The sequence below is a fragment of the Lepisosteus platostomus genome, chromosome 18 (genome assembly GCF_059453375.1).
Source record: "Lepisosteus platostomus isolate fLepPlt1 chromosome 18, fLepPlt1.hap1, whole genome shotgun sequence".
Taxonomy (NCBI): domain Eukaryota; kingdom Metazoa; phylum Chordata; class Actinopteri; order Semionotiformes; family Lepisosteidae; genus Lepisosteus; species Lepisosteus platostomus.
The window spans coordinates 3,822,767-3,835,101 of record NC_142628.1 but is presented as its reverse complement, the minus strand read 5'-3'; the positions used below and the strand labels follow the sequence as shown (position 1 = coordinate 3,835,101).

At 45.1% G+C, this 12,335-nt stretch overlaps 1 protein-coding gene across 8 annotated transcripts in view; it reads left to right on the top strand.

The window, feature by feature from the left end:
* Positions 1–12,335, top strand: part of mob2a (MOB kinase activator 2a) — a 91,106-nt gene that overhangs the window by 59,994 nt on the left and 18,777 nt on the right. Inside the window, exon 2 of one of the 8 annotated variants that reach the window (XM_088611719.1) lies at positions 4,114–4,293. The exons of 5 other annotated variants lie outside the window; for them this stretch is intronic. In XM_088611719.1, coding sequence (XP_088467845.1) covers positions 4,286–4,293 — 8 coding nt within the window. In that variant the 5' untranslated portion in view covers positions 4,114–4,285. Of the gene's footprint in view, positions 1–3,514; positions 3,535–4,113; positions 4,294–6,768; positions 6,986–12,335 lie in introns of those variants that run through there. 2 more of the 8 variants (XM_088611720.1, XM_088611712.1) reach the window with 2 other exon arrangements.

Here is a 12,335-nt window from a genome sequence, read left to right as displayed (position 1 = left end):
TTGTTCTTGTTATTATGCAAAGCCAGCGTGAGCTCTGATATGCAGTCGACTCATTTGAGTGGCAAATCAGTTTTTGTACCCTGCCGGTTCTGCAGGCTGCTGCTTCAATTCAGAAACTTGAGAAGCCCACTAGGAAAGCAAATGGTTAGAGACAGGAGCCCTGCCACCATAGGATTTTATTTCTAATGCTTGGAATGATCCCAGGCGTGGATTATTTACCATTGAGAGAACCGGCAATCAGAGAAACCTGTGCTTAACCAAGTTTAAATCCAAACACTTTTTTCAAACTTTACATCTTTCTCTTAATGTCTTAAATAATTTACATAATTGGCAGAGTGTAGAATCAGTCAATTATGTTTACTTGCAGGACAGGTGTATTTGTGCTGGTGGCCCATAGTGCCTGTCTGTGCTGTACTTGTGCTGCACACCTGATTTCACAGAGGGCAGTTTGCACATCAGTCCTTTTCTGCCTTATTCCACCCTTAGTATTGTATCTGGAGGCTGCCGAGGAAAAACTACATGTTCTGAACCTTGTCAGCAGTCTTAATTTTAAGCATCCTGGATTTGTTTTGGCATCACCTAATCACAGATGTGCGTGTTGGTCAAGGAGAAGTTCCTGCTGTAAATGAATATTTCTGTTCCTTTAGTTGAAATGATCTGTCCACACAGGAGTTTGCTGCATGCAATTTTAGATGTTTCTCACCCGTTCTGGAGAGTTCTGTATTTTGCATTACCACGTGTGTCAACATTAATATAGTGTAAGCAAAATATTGACAAGCCCTTTGCCTTTGTTCACTTTGTTTCTTTCCTTGAAACTCGTCTTCTCATAATTGTGAGCTACGTGCGCTGGATCAGCGGTGTTTCAGTGAACCGAAGGCCCTTAGATCAGCCACTGTCATTCAGAATTCCCAAAGACCTTACTTGGCCTGCTCTATTTGCAAGCCAACCCGATATAATTCCTGCTGCACCCACTTCCCGGAAAAGCTCAGTTTATTGACAGCTGGACTCGGCTCACCATCCCCATTGTCTTGAGCTCGCCCTGTCTTTGTACAGCATGCTGTTCGGCAGCTAGTCTCTCTGGGGTCCGCGAGGCCCCGCGGAGCTCGTCACCCTCTTCCTGCTGGCTTGCTGGGATTGTGTGCACGGGCCTCAGGGCTCAGCCAGCGTGTCCAGACAGCTGAGCTTGTGTTCACCTCCTCCTCCTGAAGGGCCTGAAATTTAAAAGTGAAGTGGATATTTTCTGTTCCACCAACTGCAGAGGTGTCACTTGGTCTCGACATCAAACCAAGCTCTGAGTTCTTGGTGAGCTACAAAATAATGGCCTTTGGTGGGTTTTCTTTTAGTATGTTTGAACGTTTTTTCCTTAAGATGAATTTGGCCTGTAACACTTCACCCTTAACAGCCATGTTGTTTAGTTTTTATGCTGTTTTAGAAGGTTTTTGTTTGCAAGCATCACACTGATATTACACACTTGCAGTGCTGTCCATGATGAATTTTGTTGGTATTCTCAGGAATAAAGACTCCACTGGAACAGAGTAAAACAGTGACGTATAGAGAATCGAGAGCTTTTCCAAGTAAATTCATAGTGTTATACGTGAAGCACATCTAGCAGTGTATCAGAGGACACAGTCTGGGAGTTGTTTAATGAAAAGTACCTTGCACTATCTTGAAAGGATTGTAAATCATTTTCCTTTCCAGCCCCACCCTGCGCTTTCATTCGGTTTGAGGATTTAAAAGCCATAGCAGGACTGAAGAGTGGATAGTTTACCTCCACCGTTACCACTTCTTGTTGAACTAAGATGTCTTGTTTTTTTTATTTTTCAAAAATGGGAAGGCTGTGTGTGTGGGGGAACTGTCTCAGCTTGTATGAAGCCTTCAGCGTAATGACTGCCATCATATCCATCGCCAGCGCACAGGAATGGCCTTCGTTTTCTTACCGCAAATAGCAGGGTACAGCCGCAGCCCGATTGCACAGTGCTGTGGGTTTAGGGCCCCAGCAGCATGTTTGTATTCATGGTCTCTCACATGATGCCAAATCATGGTGAGGGTTTTTTTGGTGCATCGTGGTTATGAAGGGCCAAGAGCAATTAGATCAAAATTTTAGATTAATTGAGGCACAGTGGTATTTTTGTTGTGTTTTTAAAGCCACCAGGTACTCCACCCCCAGATTTCTGTCTCCTGTCAAACATTTTCTAAATTAATATGTTGAAAGATGTTTATAAATATTTGGAATCTGCAAATATTTATTCTGTGGAAGCTTTAAATGTGTCACAGTGAATTACTAATACAGGAAATCAGGCTCTTTGTAAGGATGTGCTGTAAACATAAAGTAAGGTGCTGCTAAAGTACTTAAAACAAAGCTAACGTTGCAGAGCATCTCTGGGGGATTTTAAATGTCAGTCCGGGACAACAGCGTCTCTGGCACATGTGCAAGTTCCTCACATTTCTTGTGCACGCTGGGGGAATTTTCCGTTTCCTTCTCAAAAGTAGTTACAGGCCTGATGTCTCACACCCTCGCATGATTCCTGGCAACAGAACCGTGTCTTACAGACAGTATCAGTTCAGTGTTGTACGCTGTTGTCGTCTCTTTAGGTTTCGAGAGTACAGATGCCCCCATTTGAGCTCAGATATGGCCACAGCCTGATTGTGATGTAGTTTCCAGCCAGAGCATAGTAAGCCTTAGTGCTTTAACACAAGGAAAAAATCATTCCTTACAATAAGAAAGATATGGGAGGTGGGGACTTAAAGAAACGTGCCCTTGCATTGAGGTTTGCATTGGCATTCGTCTGCATTATTTCTAAACTACTTATCTGCTTTGATGATGAGGGTGGGTTAGGTTAGAGATTTCCAGAAATCCAATTCAGAAGAATGAAGAGGTCCATAACCATCACGAGCAGTAGAAACACTTCTTTGATCCATTTCACATCCATGGCAAGTGTGAGATGCCGGTCACACACAGCTCCACAGCCTAGGCCTTGCACTGTAGAGTACTGTATAAGCTGGGTTATACACTTGCGGCTGCCTGCGTTGTGCTTGCTTCCATCAAATATAGAAGCTTCACCTTTCCTGGGGCATCGGGGTGTGATTTCTCATGAAGGAAAAAGAGGCAGCATTTTTTAACAGGAAAATGTCAGTTGCGGTGAAGTTCATAGGTGACACAAACGCACATCTGACTGCCGACGCTGGAAAGCAGCTGGGCTTGGTGCACAGGAGGGCAGTGGCTCCTCTTCCTTCAGCACTGCTGTCGGCGGAGTGAGTCACTTCTCCGCCAGCGATGAGCATCTCTCCCGAGTCGTGCTCTACCTGCTGGCTCATGGCTCTTCAGCGTCAACCTGTTGAGCCAGACCCGGCGTTGTCTGTGGAAAACAAAGACTAGGCTGTGCTTGTCGAGACGTGTTCTCAGCAGATCAAATACCGTAAATTCTGGAATATTAAAGTCGGTCACATTTCTTAATTGCGATTAGAAAAACGTTCTGTTCAGAGCTGCTGTGACTCCACGGTCTCATCGTTGATTACTCACCAGGCTCCTATGTTGTGAGTAATTCAGTGTTCCTTTCTAAATCCTGCTTTGTTTCCTGTTATGTTCCTGCCCACGTAAATGATTTAATTGGATATAAAGCAGTTCATGGGTTTGAATTATTGTAATGCTGGAACGTTGCAGTAAATATCTTTAATGATTCGAGTGGTCACAAGCCATCTGCTTTTCTGTGAAAGGTTTTCATTTCTAAGAAGAGCTTCCTGGCAAGTTTGCCATTTTTTAATTGGGAGTCTTTAGCTTGAAACCCAGTTGCTTCAAGTAAACTCCCATTTCTCGGAGCTCTTTAGGACAAGTTAAGATTCCTATCTGACAGGCTGCCTGTAGATATTTGCAGCCTGGTTTTAAAATTCTTGATTTCTTGCCCTAAACTTGCAACATACTTCTTCTGCTCTTAAAAATAGAGTAAACGTGTTGTTGGGCGCACAGCAGCTACCCAGGCATCACAGTTTATTCTGTGATTGGAAATTGTGCCTTTATTAACGTCCACAGTGTGACTGTTCACACAAGAGCTTGCTTGGCACAAGCACTTGAACTGTAAGAGCGAACAAAGCTGTTGCATTTCTTTTACATTCCAGACTGCTTCTCCACTTGAGACTGAAGGCCCTCTGTGTTTGAGCAGTAGAGCCGTGCGTTGTCCTGTTGTAACTACAGTCCTGGCCAGGCACGGCAACTCCCTTCGCAAGCAACGAGAAGGTGGTACATGGGGAAAAAAATCAGAAGTCTAACTGCGAAGAGTCTGTTTTGTATATGTTGAGGTATTTATTGATCCTTTGCGTGATGATTGTTGGTACGATTTTGCATTTCTCAGCTTCCTCTTGGCATGTAAAATAATTTCCCTTTACAATAAAAACCTGAAGGGAGGAGAGTCTTCTGATGCATTTCAGACATCATTGAAATGCACCAGCACGGGGAAGTCAGTCTTTTCAGCTCAAGCTCAGGAGGAGCGGGAGGGGGAACTGGGCTCGTGTGACCTCTCCAGCTGTGTCCAAAGGCAAGATCGCTGAGGGCAGAGGGAGAGGAAGACTGCACAGGGCAGCCCTTCGAGACATTTCCTCTCCGTATCTGTCTCGTCAGTCAGCACAAACTGCTTCACAGAGGTTTCTGGGACCTGTCTGTGACTGAGGAGTGTTTTAGGGGTGTACTGCAGATTTTCTTGGCTGATGCTGTTGCATACCTTTAGTGATTACCTATGCAGGTGATAATACCAATATTTACCGATGTGTTCTACTTTACTGAAACTTATTAAACCTCTACGTGATTTTTTTGTGCATAGGGAGTTTTTAAATCAGTTGGATTGCATTCCTGCTTCTAAAGATGCCAAAACAAAACATGTAGTAACTTTTAAATTCTAATTAATCTAGATTGCAGTAGAACCTGTGCATGGTAACTTTACAAGCATCACAGAAAAGTCAGAAAAACTATTTTGGTCCACTTGAATACTAAAAACCGTTAAAACTTTTTAATTAGTGAAGTGTTAAAAAACGTTATTACATTTTTAATTTGAGAAAATTAAAACTTTCATGGCCTAACTTGATGGCATTTTGAACCTATAGTACACTGAACCAGCTCTAAACTTTCAACTTTCAGGCACCTTAACAGATTTCTTTAGATTTCTGAGACATACCTCCAGTGTCTTAAGTTAAACCGTCCGAATTTGAAAATCTGTCCATTAAATCTCTGAATTCATCTTTCAGATCCCTGACTTGCGCTTCGTGTCGAGCGGAAGCAGGCGAAGTGGGTTATACAACCAAATGCAATTTGTGTTCAAACATAAAGCAGACCAGAGTCGGGTTTTCTGAAGTACAGCGATTCTGGGGCTTTACCTCATAAATGTATTTATACTTATCGGTGAGTTTAAATCCAGGTTTCAAGTGTCCCCTCCCTGTTCATGAAATGTTTCGTCATGACTGTTACATTTTTTTATTTGGAAACACATCGGATTACAGATAGCTGATCAAAATATCCAGCCTTCCTCGCAGCGGATAAACTACCGCGTCTCCAACTTCCTTGATGATGGAAAAACAATATTTTCTCGTCTGAGCTCAAATTAATTGGAATCTAACCAACACCTCGCACACCTGTTTTCTGTAGAGCTGGTAGTGAGCGGTGCAGGATTTATTGCCTTTTTTTTATTCAACAGCATTTCCCTGAAATGGAAAAACTTCCGTCAACATATCTGCGCCTGCGGGTCCCGTGTTGTGGAATTTCCACGGAACCATCCAGTTCTGGCTTGATAACCTATCATGCATAACATCAGGCAGCTTCTTATGACAATAAAGCAAGATATTTTGCACACGGAGTTTGTTTATAAGAGCATATTGTGCAGATACCTGTTGATCATGATCTTGTTTCTTATTGAATTCGGCTCCCTGACACAGTAGGAAAATAACATTTTCTAGGTTTGAATTGCCCAACCTTTTGAATTGAGAATGAACCTATAATTCGTTTTCAAAGATTGGGGACCATGCCCACAGCCCGATTCTCGTGTGGTGCTTGTTGGCGGATCTGGGCTTTAAAAACGCAGCAAGCCGCATGTGAAAGCGACCGGTGTCCCACCGCAGAAAATAAAGCCGTCGGAGGAGTCAAAGTAGTAATCCGTGATGAATTACTGCGATTAATTATTTTATCATCTTTACCTTAACGTACATATTCCATATGAGACAGAATTCCAGGGATTTAAAATGCTGTTTTTATTGCAGCTCATTTCATTAATGTAATTAATTTTTTGTTTCCAACCTGTCAAAAGTTGTTATTTTTTTCCCCCCTACTTGTTGAGCAATATTTTTAAGGAACTGGACAGCGTTGTTAGCTCCAGACAAACACTATTCTGTTTCAATTCCAGCCAGTCGGTAAATGTCGCGTCTCAGGGGGTGAAATGTCAGTGCGGTGCACTTACCGTTCCTAATGACCCGACTGATTTGTAGGGCGAGAAAATGTCACGTTTGTAGCTTGATCGCCCAGAACAGGAAGACTATAGCGGGTGTTTGTGGGCGTCGTGTGGCATGCAGTGACAATGCAATGACAGTTACTGTAAGTGAATGGATTATATTCCCTGTGGCAGTTATTTCGCAGAGACAAAGCCTTCAGGACTGGACCCGGGACAGGTTTCACAGCGAGCAGGGAGCTTTTCCTTCTCGCCCCCCTGGTCCCTCAGAGCTCCGCCCGCCCTCTCTGGTGATAGGCGGTCTGACCCGAGGAGGCCGGCCCAGACGGAACCGCAGAAATGAATCTGGCTCTCGTACTTAGCAAAGAAAGGGCAATTTGGTGTTCAAGCCAGTCGGAGAGGCCGAGCGGCTGGGGAGGTATCCTTTTCTGCGCGGTTTGCGTTACCATGGTCGGTGATCACTGTACTCATTCGGGAGACAGTACGGCAAAGCACTCGCAGAGGACTCCCAAAGGCGGATTAAGTTGCAAAATGGTACTTCAGGCGGTTGGCAAGGTTTTGAGGTAAAGACCGAACTGTTGTTGTGATGAACGGGTCTTGTTTTCTGTTGTGTGTTGAGCAGTTGTGAAGCTGTTGTTGTAGCCAGCGGCGGCGTGTGGATCAAAGTCCCTGTTCCTGATGGCGGGTATGAAAGCGAGGAAAACGCGATCCTTTCCCGATCTTGTTTGGGATGTCAACTTGACCCTTTCCCTCTCTCTTTTTTTTGTGTGCCTTCGGTGGAGTAAGTTGTTAAAATGACGTTTTTCGATTCCCGTGCGACTTGTTGAGATGATCCCTGCATAAAAACTTTGAGCTGCCAGGCGCTTATTTTAAAACAACTGGGCTCGGATGTCTTGGCAGTCAAAGCTCTTTGGGTTGCTGTTGTTTTTTTTCTGCCCGTGCTATTTTATATGGAAATAGTAGTATGCGCGGATATTTTTCCATGTTTGGGTTTCGATGGCTCTTTAAGCAACACCTCCTTATTTGAAATGTTTCGTCGCGATTGTCACTTTAAAAAAAAATCCACAACATTCCCCGATTCGTTGTCCTATCGTTGACTGTCGTGAGAAACTCGGTGTGGACACGGAAAGGAAATACCCTCACGCGTTCACAACAGCGCAGATAGCCGCGCCGGGGCCGCTTTGCGGGAGTTTTTATCGCCCGAAGCCTCTGGCTTCAGGTGGTTTCGGCTTCAGGTGGGGCACTTCGTACTGGAAAAGTGCGCTTACCTCTGAGAACCCACGCCTTGCTCCAGACAGACCTGCATAGTTTCATCTGAAAGGACGGATGCTTGTTGGAAACTAAAGTCGACAGACGTACTGAAGCTTTAAAAACCCAGCGAGCAGCTGGAGTAGCCTTCATTTTTTTCCAATTTAAAATGTCTTTGTGTTATCCTTCTTATTCTAAGATAGGTCAGTGGTCCTCTGCAAACCAATGTAATTTGAGCTTATTGGTCTTACACTTCTTTAGGCATTATTTGTTTTTATAGTGTTAAGACACTCTTGTGTCTTTTTCGTCTTACAGATGTAATTGTTACAGTTGTTAACAGAGTTGTGAAGCCAGCCGGTTGTACAATTCGGATACTAAGGAACAAGCAGAGGTTTATTCCCTGCTAAAAAGAGAAGAAAAGCCTTCTTCAGGTGTCCCTTCTTCAGGATACTGTCTCTGCAATGTGCAGTTATCTGTTCTGTCCCCATTAAGGTTAGCAGAGCTGTATTCGTATTCAGATTTAAGTTTCAGCTGCTATAATGTTCTTTGTAGTTTCTGGTGTGGGAACCTAAAATGTGCTAGAATATTTCGATTTCTTGTGAAAGTTTGGTACTTGCTGTGAAGGGAGCCCTGTGGTATGCATGCTGCTGGTTCCTTGAATTACGTGCCCGGGGTTTTAAGGATTTAAGGCTGGGATCCCCCGAAAACATCCAGAACATGCTCTAACCATCTCATATTAACACTAATCTGTTTGCTCCACCTAGGGATTGCTTTTCTATGTTTTTAAATCCCTGAAAAACTCAGATTTTCCACAGGAGGAGTTGAGTTCTTTTAGTCAGAATAGAGTGCTGATTTTCTTTTTAGACCTGCTGCCAAGTTAGCATTTACAGACAGATGCGTTGGTCTCCTTGACTTGCCCTTTTACTTAAGTCAGGTTGGTTGCCTTTCAGCAATTATGGCTTGGGAGTGTAGGCTCCGCAGCAGTGCGTCTCCTCGGGCCCCTTATCTGGAAGCCGTTCCAGTCGGTCTTGTGTGAGCGTGTCTGCTCAAGCAGTGTGTTCTGGGCAGTGCTTGGTGAGGAGCAGGTCAAGGCTCCGGTTTGCACCACTGCTGAAGAAATGCAAGTCTTGCAACTTGGAGTTGGAATGAACGCTTTGTGGTGGAATCTGAGCGTTGTAGGAAAGAGGAAACCTTGCTTTTATATGAGCGAATGGGAACCATCTCATGCTTCCCACATTCAAGTCAACCTGCTGCACTGCAAGACCGGAGACACTTTGATTAGTGGAAAGCTCAGTGATGCCCTCAGCCTGCTGTGTGTCACCATGCGCAGGTTCCCGCATGGGAGCTGTGAAGCAAGGTTCTTCTGCACGTGAATGCGGCTGCTGTCGATGCGCTGTCCACCCCCGGCTTTCCCCTTGCCTGAGTGAAAGACCTGCTAAGTGGCAAGTCGCTCGTTACCATCATAAAGGCTCGATGGGGATATACAGGAAGGAGTTGGAGTGCTGGTGAGAGGAGTCAAGGGGTCAAAACGTGGCAAACAGGGCTGAGAACAGCTGGAGCGCGCTGTGTGGAGTGGGCCTGGCTTTGTGGATGCTGCCCCAGGCCTCTCTTGCTAGCCCGGAAGGTATTCAGATGTTGATCACGCCTGGTCTTTACCCCAGGAGTGCTTAACAATGTGTGCTTCCGGGTACAGTTTACCAGGAGAGGGAATATGGCACCTACCCGCTAGATTCTGGAGTTGTGCTAGAGCCAGAACAGCATGTGGCTGCTTGTCTGTTTCTCTGGATTGATCTTCCTCTGAGTCCAGTGCAGATGAATTATTCCTGAAGGTGGGTAATGGGAATGCTCCGCAGCCCTAATACAAGCAGGCTGTGGGCAGCCACCTCCTACTGATCTAACAGCTGGGAGGCATAAGCAGACTGGATCACTCCGGTGTGTCCATGTTGAGGTTCCCAGCTGAGACCTCAAGCAGACATGTGTGCCTTCTCAGGTGTAGCAACCAGAAGCCTAGAATCCTCATTATATAACCACTCGCCTAAACCAGCGAGGAGTATACTGGATGAGGCAGAATTCAGTTCTGACAAGCTTGTTGGTTTGTTGGTGAGGAATGTGTTGTGAATCCTGTAAGAGTGTGTTAATAACTAAATGCTGTGCATAGTGAGGCTAAGGAGAGCCCTGGCCTCCATGCTGTTTCTCTGACCAGAGGTTATTTCAGAAAATGCATGACGGGGAGCCTGTTGTATAATGAGAGAGAATGAGAGTCTTCCGTCCCATTCACTTCCCTACGAGAACCTTTGGAGATCATCCACCCCATTTTTAGCAGCATAATAGTAACCTTGGATTAACTGGGGCTGGTGTTTGGCAGTTTGTGGCTTTTGGGGGAAAGTCTTATTCGGAGTGTTTCTATAACGGGCACGTAGATGACAATTACTGAGGCCCAGAGCACAGGTTTGGGAAGAGCCAAACTCTTGGCAAGCGCTGACCCAAGCACTGTCCCCGCCGCGGATTCCTGAAGGGCTGTGAAGTGTGGCTGTTCAGAACCAACCAGTGTTACCCTGCACTCCTCTCGGCAAGTCACAAGCTTAGAACACGAGTCTGTTTGCAGTGTGGCTGTACTGATAAAACAATCATCTGGGGAATGGGCAAATTTAAGAACTGTTAAAAAATAACAGCAGTGAATTCACATTATGAGCAACCGAACAAATCTTGAAAAAAGTGACACTCATTTAAGTTGGTTATTAAAGTGTTGTCAGTTCAAAAAGCAATTATGTCTCATTCGTTTTCAGCTGGTGTTTAGATTGTGCCTTTGTATCCTGCCCTGATTTCTGTGTGTAGATTTTAGACACTGTGACAGTGCCTCAGAGTTCTTACAATATTAGGACACTACTGACCAGAAACAGTTTGACACACAGGAAAGTACTGTTGAACTCAATACAGCTGTGCTCACCGTCCCATACATCAGACTTATAGACCAGAATTTAGAGGCACTCCCTGTTTAAAATAATAATTCAAATAGGTTTTGTGACATTTCCAGGGTTATATTACATAGAGCTGTTGGCTATACTTGAGTCATGAACAGAAAGCCCTAATTTAAGGCAAAAGAAAACAGCATATTGGCAGCACTGATCTGTCTCTTCACATGCCAGGCTGTAATGTATACATGCATTATTTAATAACAGAACAAAAAGAGCTGCAACACTTCACGATGGCTCCAAAACATGTCCTGTCAGACCTTACAGTAGCAAAAGTGAGCTCCAGACAGTGTTGAAGTGAGTGCCCTTGACGCTGAGTTATTGGACGTGATCCTTTGAGCCTCAGACTGAATTAATTATGGCCATATGCTCACGGTCAAGTTCTCTCTCAGTCTACTTTCTGCTTCAGGGCAGGTTTTGCAATCTGCAGGGTTGGTGGATGCCACAGGCAGAAAATAATGGCCTGTTGCTACAGATTGCATGACAGTAATAAACCGAGGAATCTGGGTTATTGTGCTTTCTCATACATTTTAGGGAGTGAAGCATATTTTCAGTGTGCGATTTTGCTCAACTAATTCCATGTAGAACTGGCATGCATGTACTGCAGGCTGGGCTCTTCGTGACAGTCGGAGCCTCGCTCTGCGACGCCGACTGGGTCCCTCAGTGGGAACTGGACAGAGGCGCTGTGAGTGGACCCGCAGCAGAGAGAGAGGCGCTGACGTGCTTGCTTTCAGTCACTGGACAACAGACCGCAAAGGGGCATCTTGCGCTGAAAGTGATTGTTAGAGGTGACTGTTGTGCTAACCCTGCTTTGGAAACAAAGCTTAGTTTTCCTCTCCAGTGTTTTGACAACAGGAGGCGGTCGCCCCGAGTTCGGCAGCTGTGCAGACAGGTTTGAAGCAGGGTAATTCAGCCCACCCTTGTTATCTCTGTGAGTAAATGTAAGGTATTTATTATGCCCTGAAAAAGCACTGCTTGTCTTAACTTTTAGCAATTGTTCTTCTAAGTAGTTCCAACATGAAGTAGCACACGTGTTTTAAAACAATTAAAATGCCATTTTCATCCAAGCCTTTGAAAGCTGGTTGTCTTTAAACTGTTTGACACAAGGTCTCTAGAGGTAGGTAGAGATTAGAGCTAAATTCCAGTTATTTTGTATGGCAATCAAGTAGTACAGTATATTAAACCCATAATGGCATCGCGGGCAGGTTTGCACTGCACCTCCATGTGATTGCTGGTTTTGAGACCTTATTTTAAGCCAACATTCTCGGCATGAGAGCCAAGCCAAGCCTACATGACGTTTCTCCGCGGTGCTTTTTGTTTGCTTCATGGCGATGGGGCTTGGAAGGGAAGTACCTGGTTTCTGTGCCTAGACCTTGTGAGGTTAGCAGGAGACCTGGTTACCTCTGTGCCTCTCCCTGCCCCGCCTGGAGCAGCACCGGTCGCAGGCAGGAGGTTTCGGTGCGGCCGAGCAGGTCCCCAAGCACGCAGGGTCCCTGGGCGCGTACCAGCAAGCCCCCTGCAAGCAGGAGCCTGCAGACATCTTCTCGCTAGCCAGGGTTGTGGTCTATATTCAGAGGTTGTCTGCTTATCACTTGTACTTTTACTTACAGGGCTCTTTGGCTTATTTGCGTTCCCATCCGTGTTCGTACTGCTGGCCCTTCTGGGGTGTAGCTGTAACCCTAAACCTAACGCT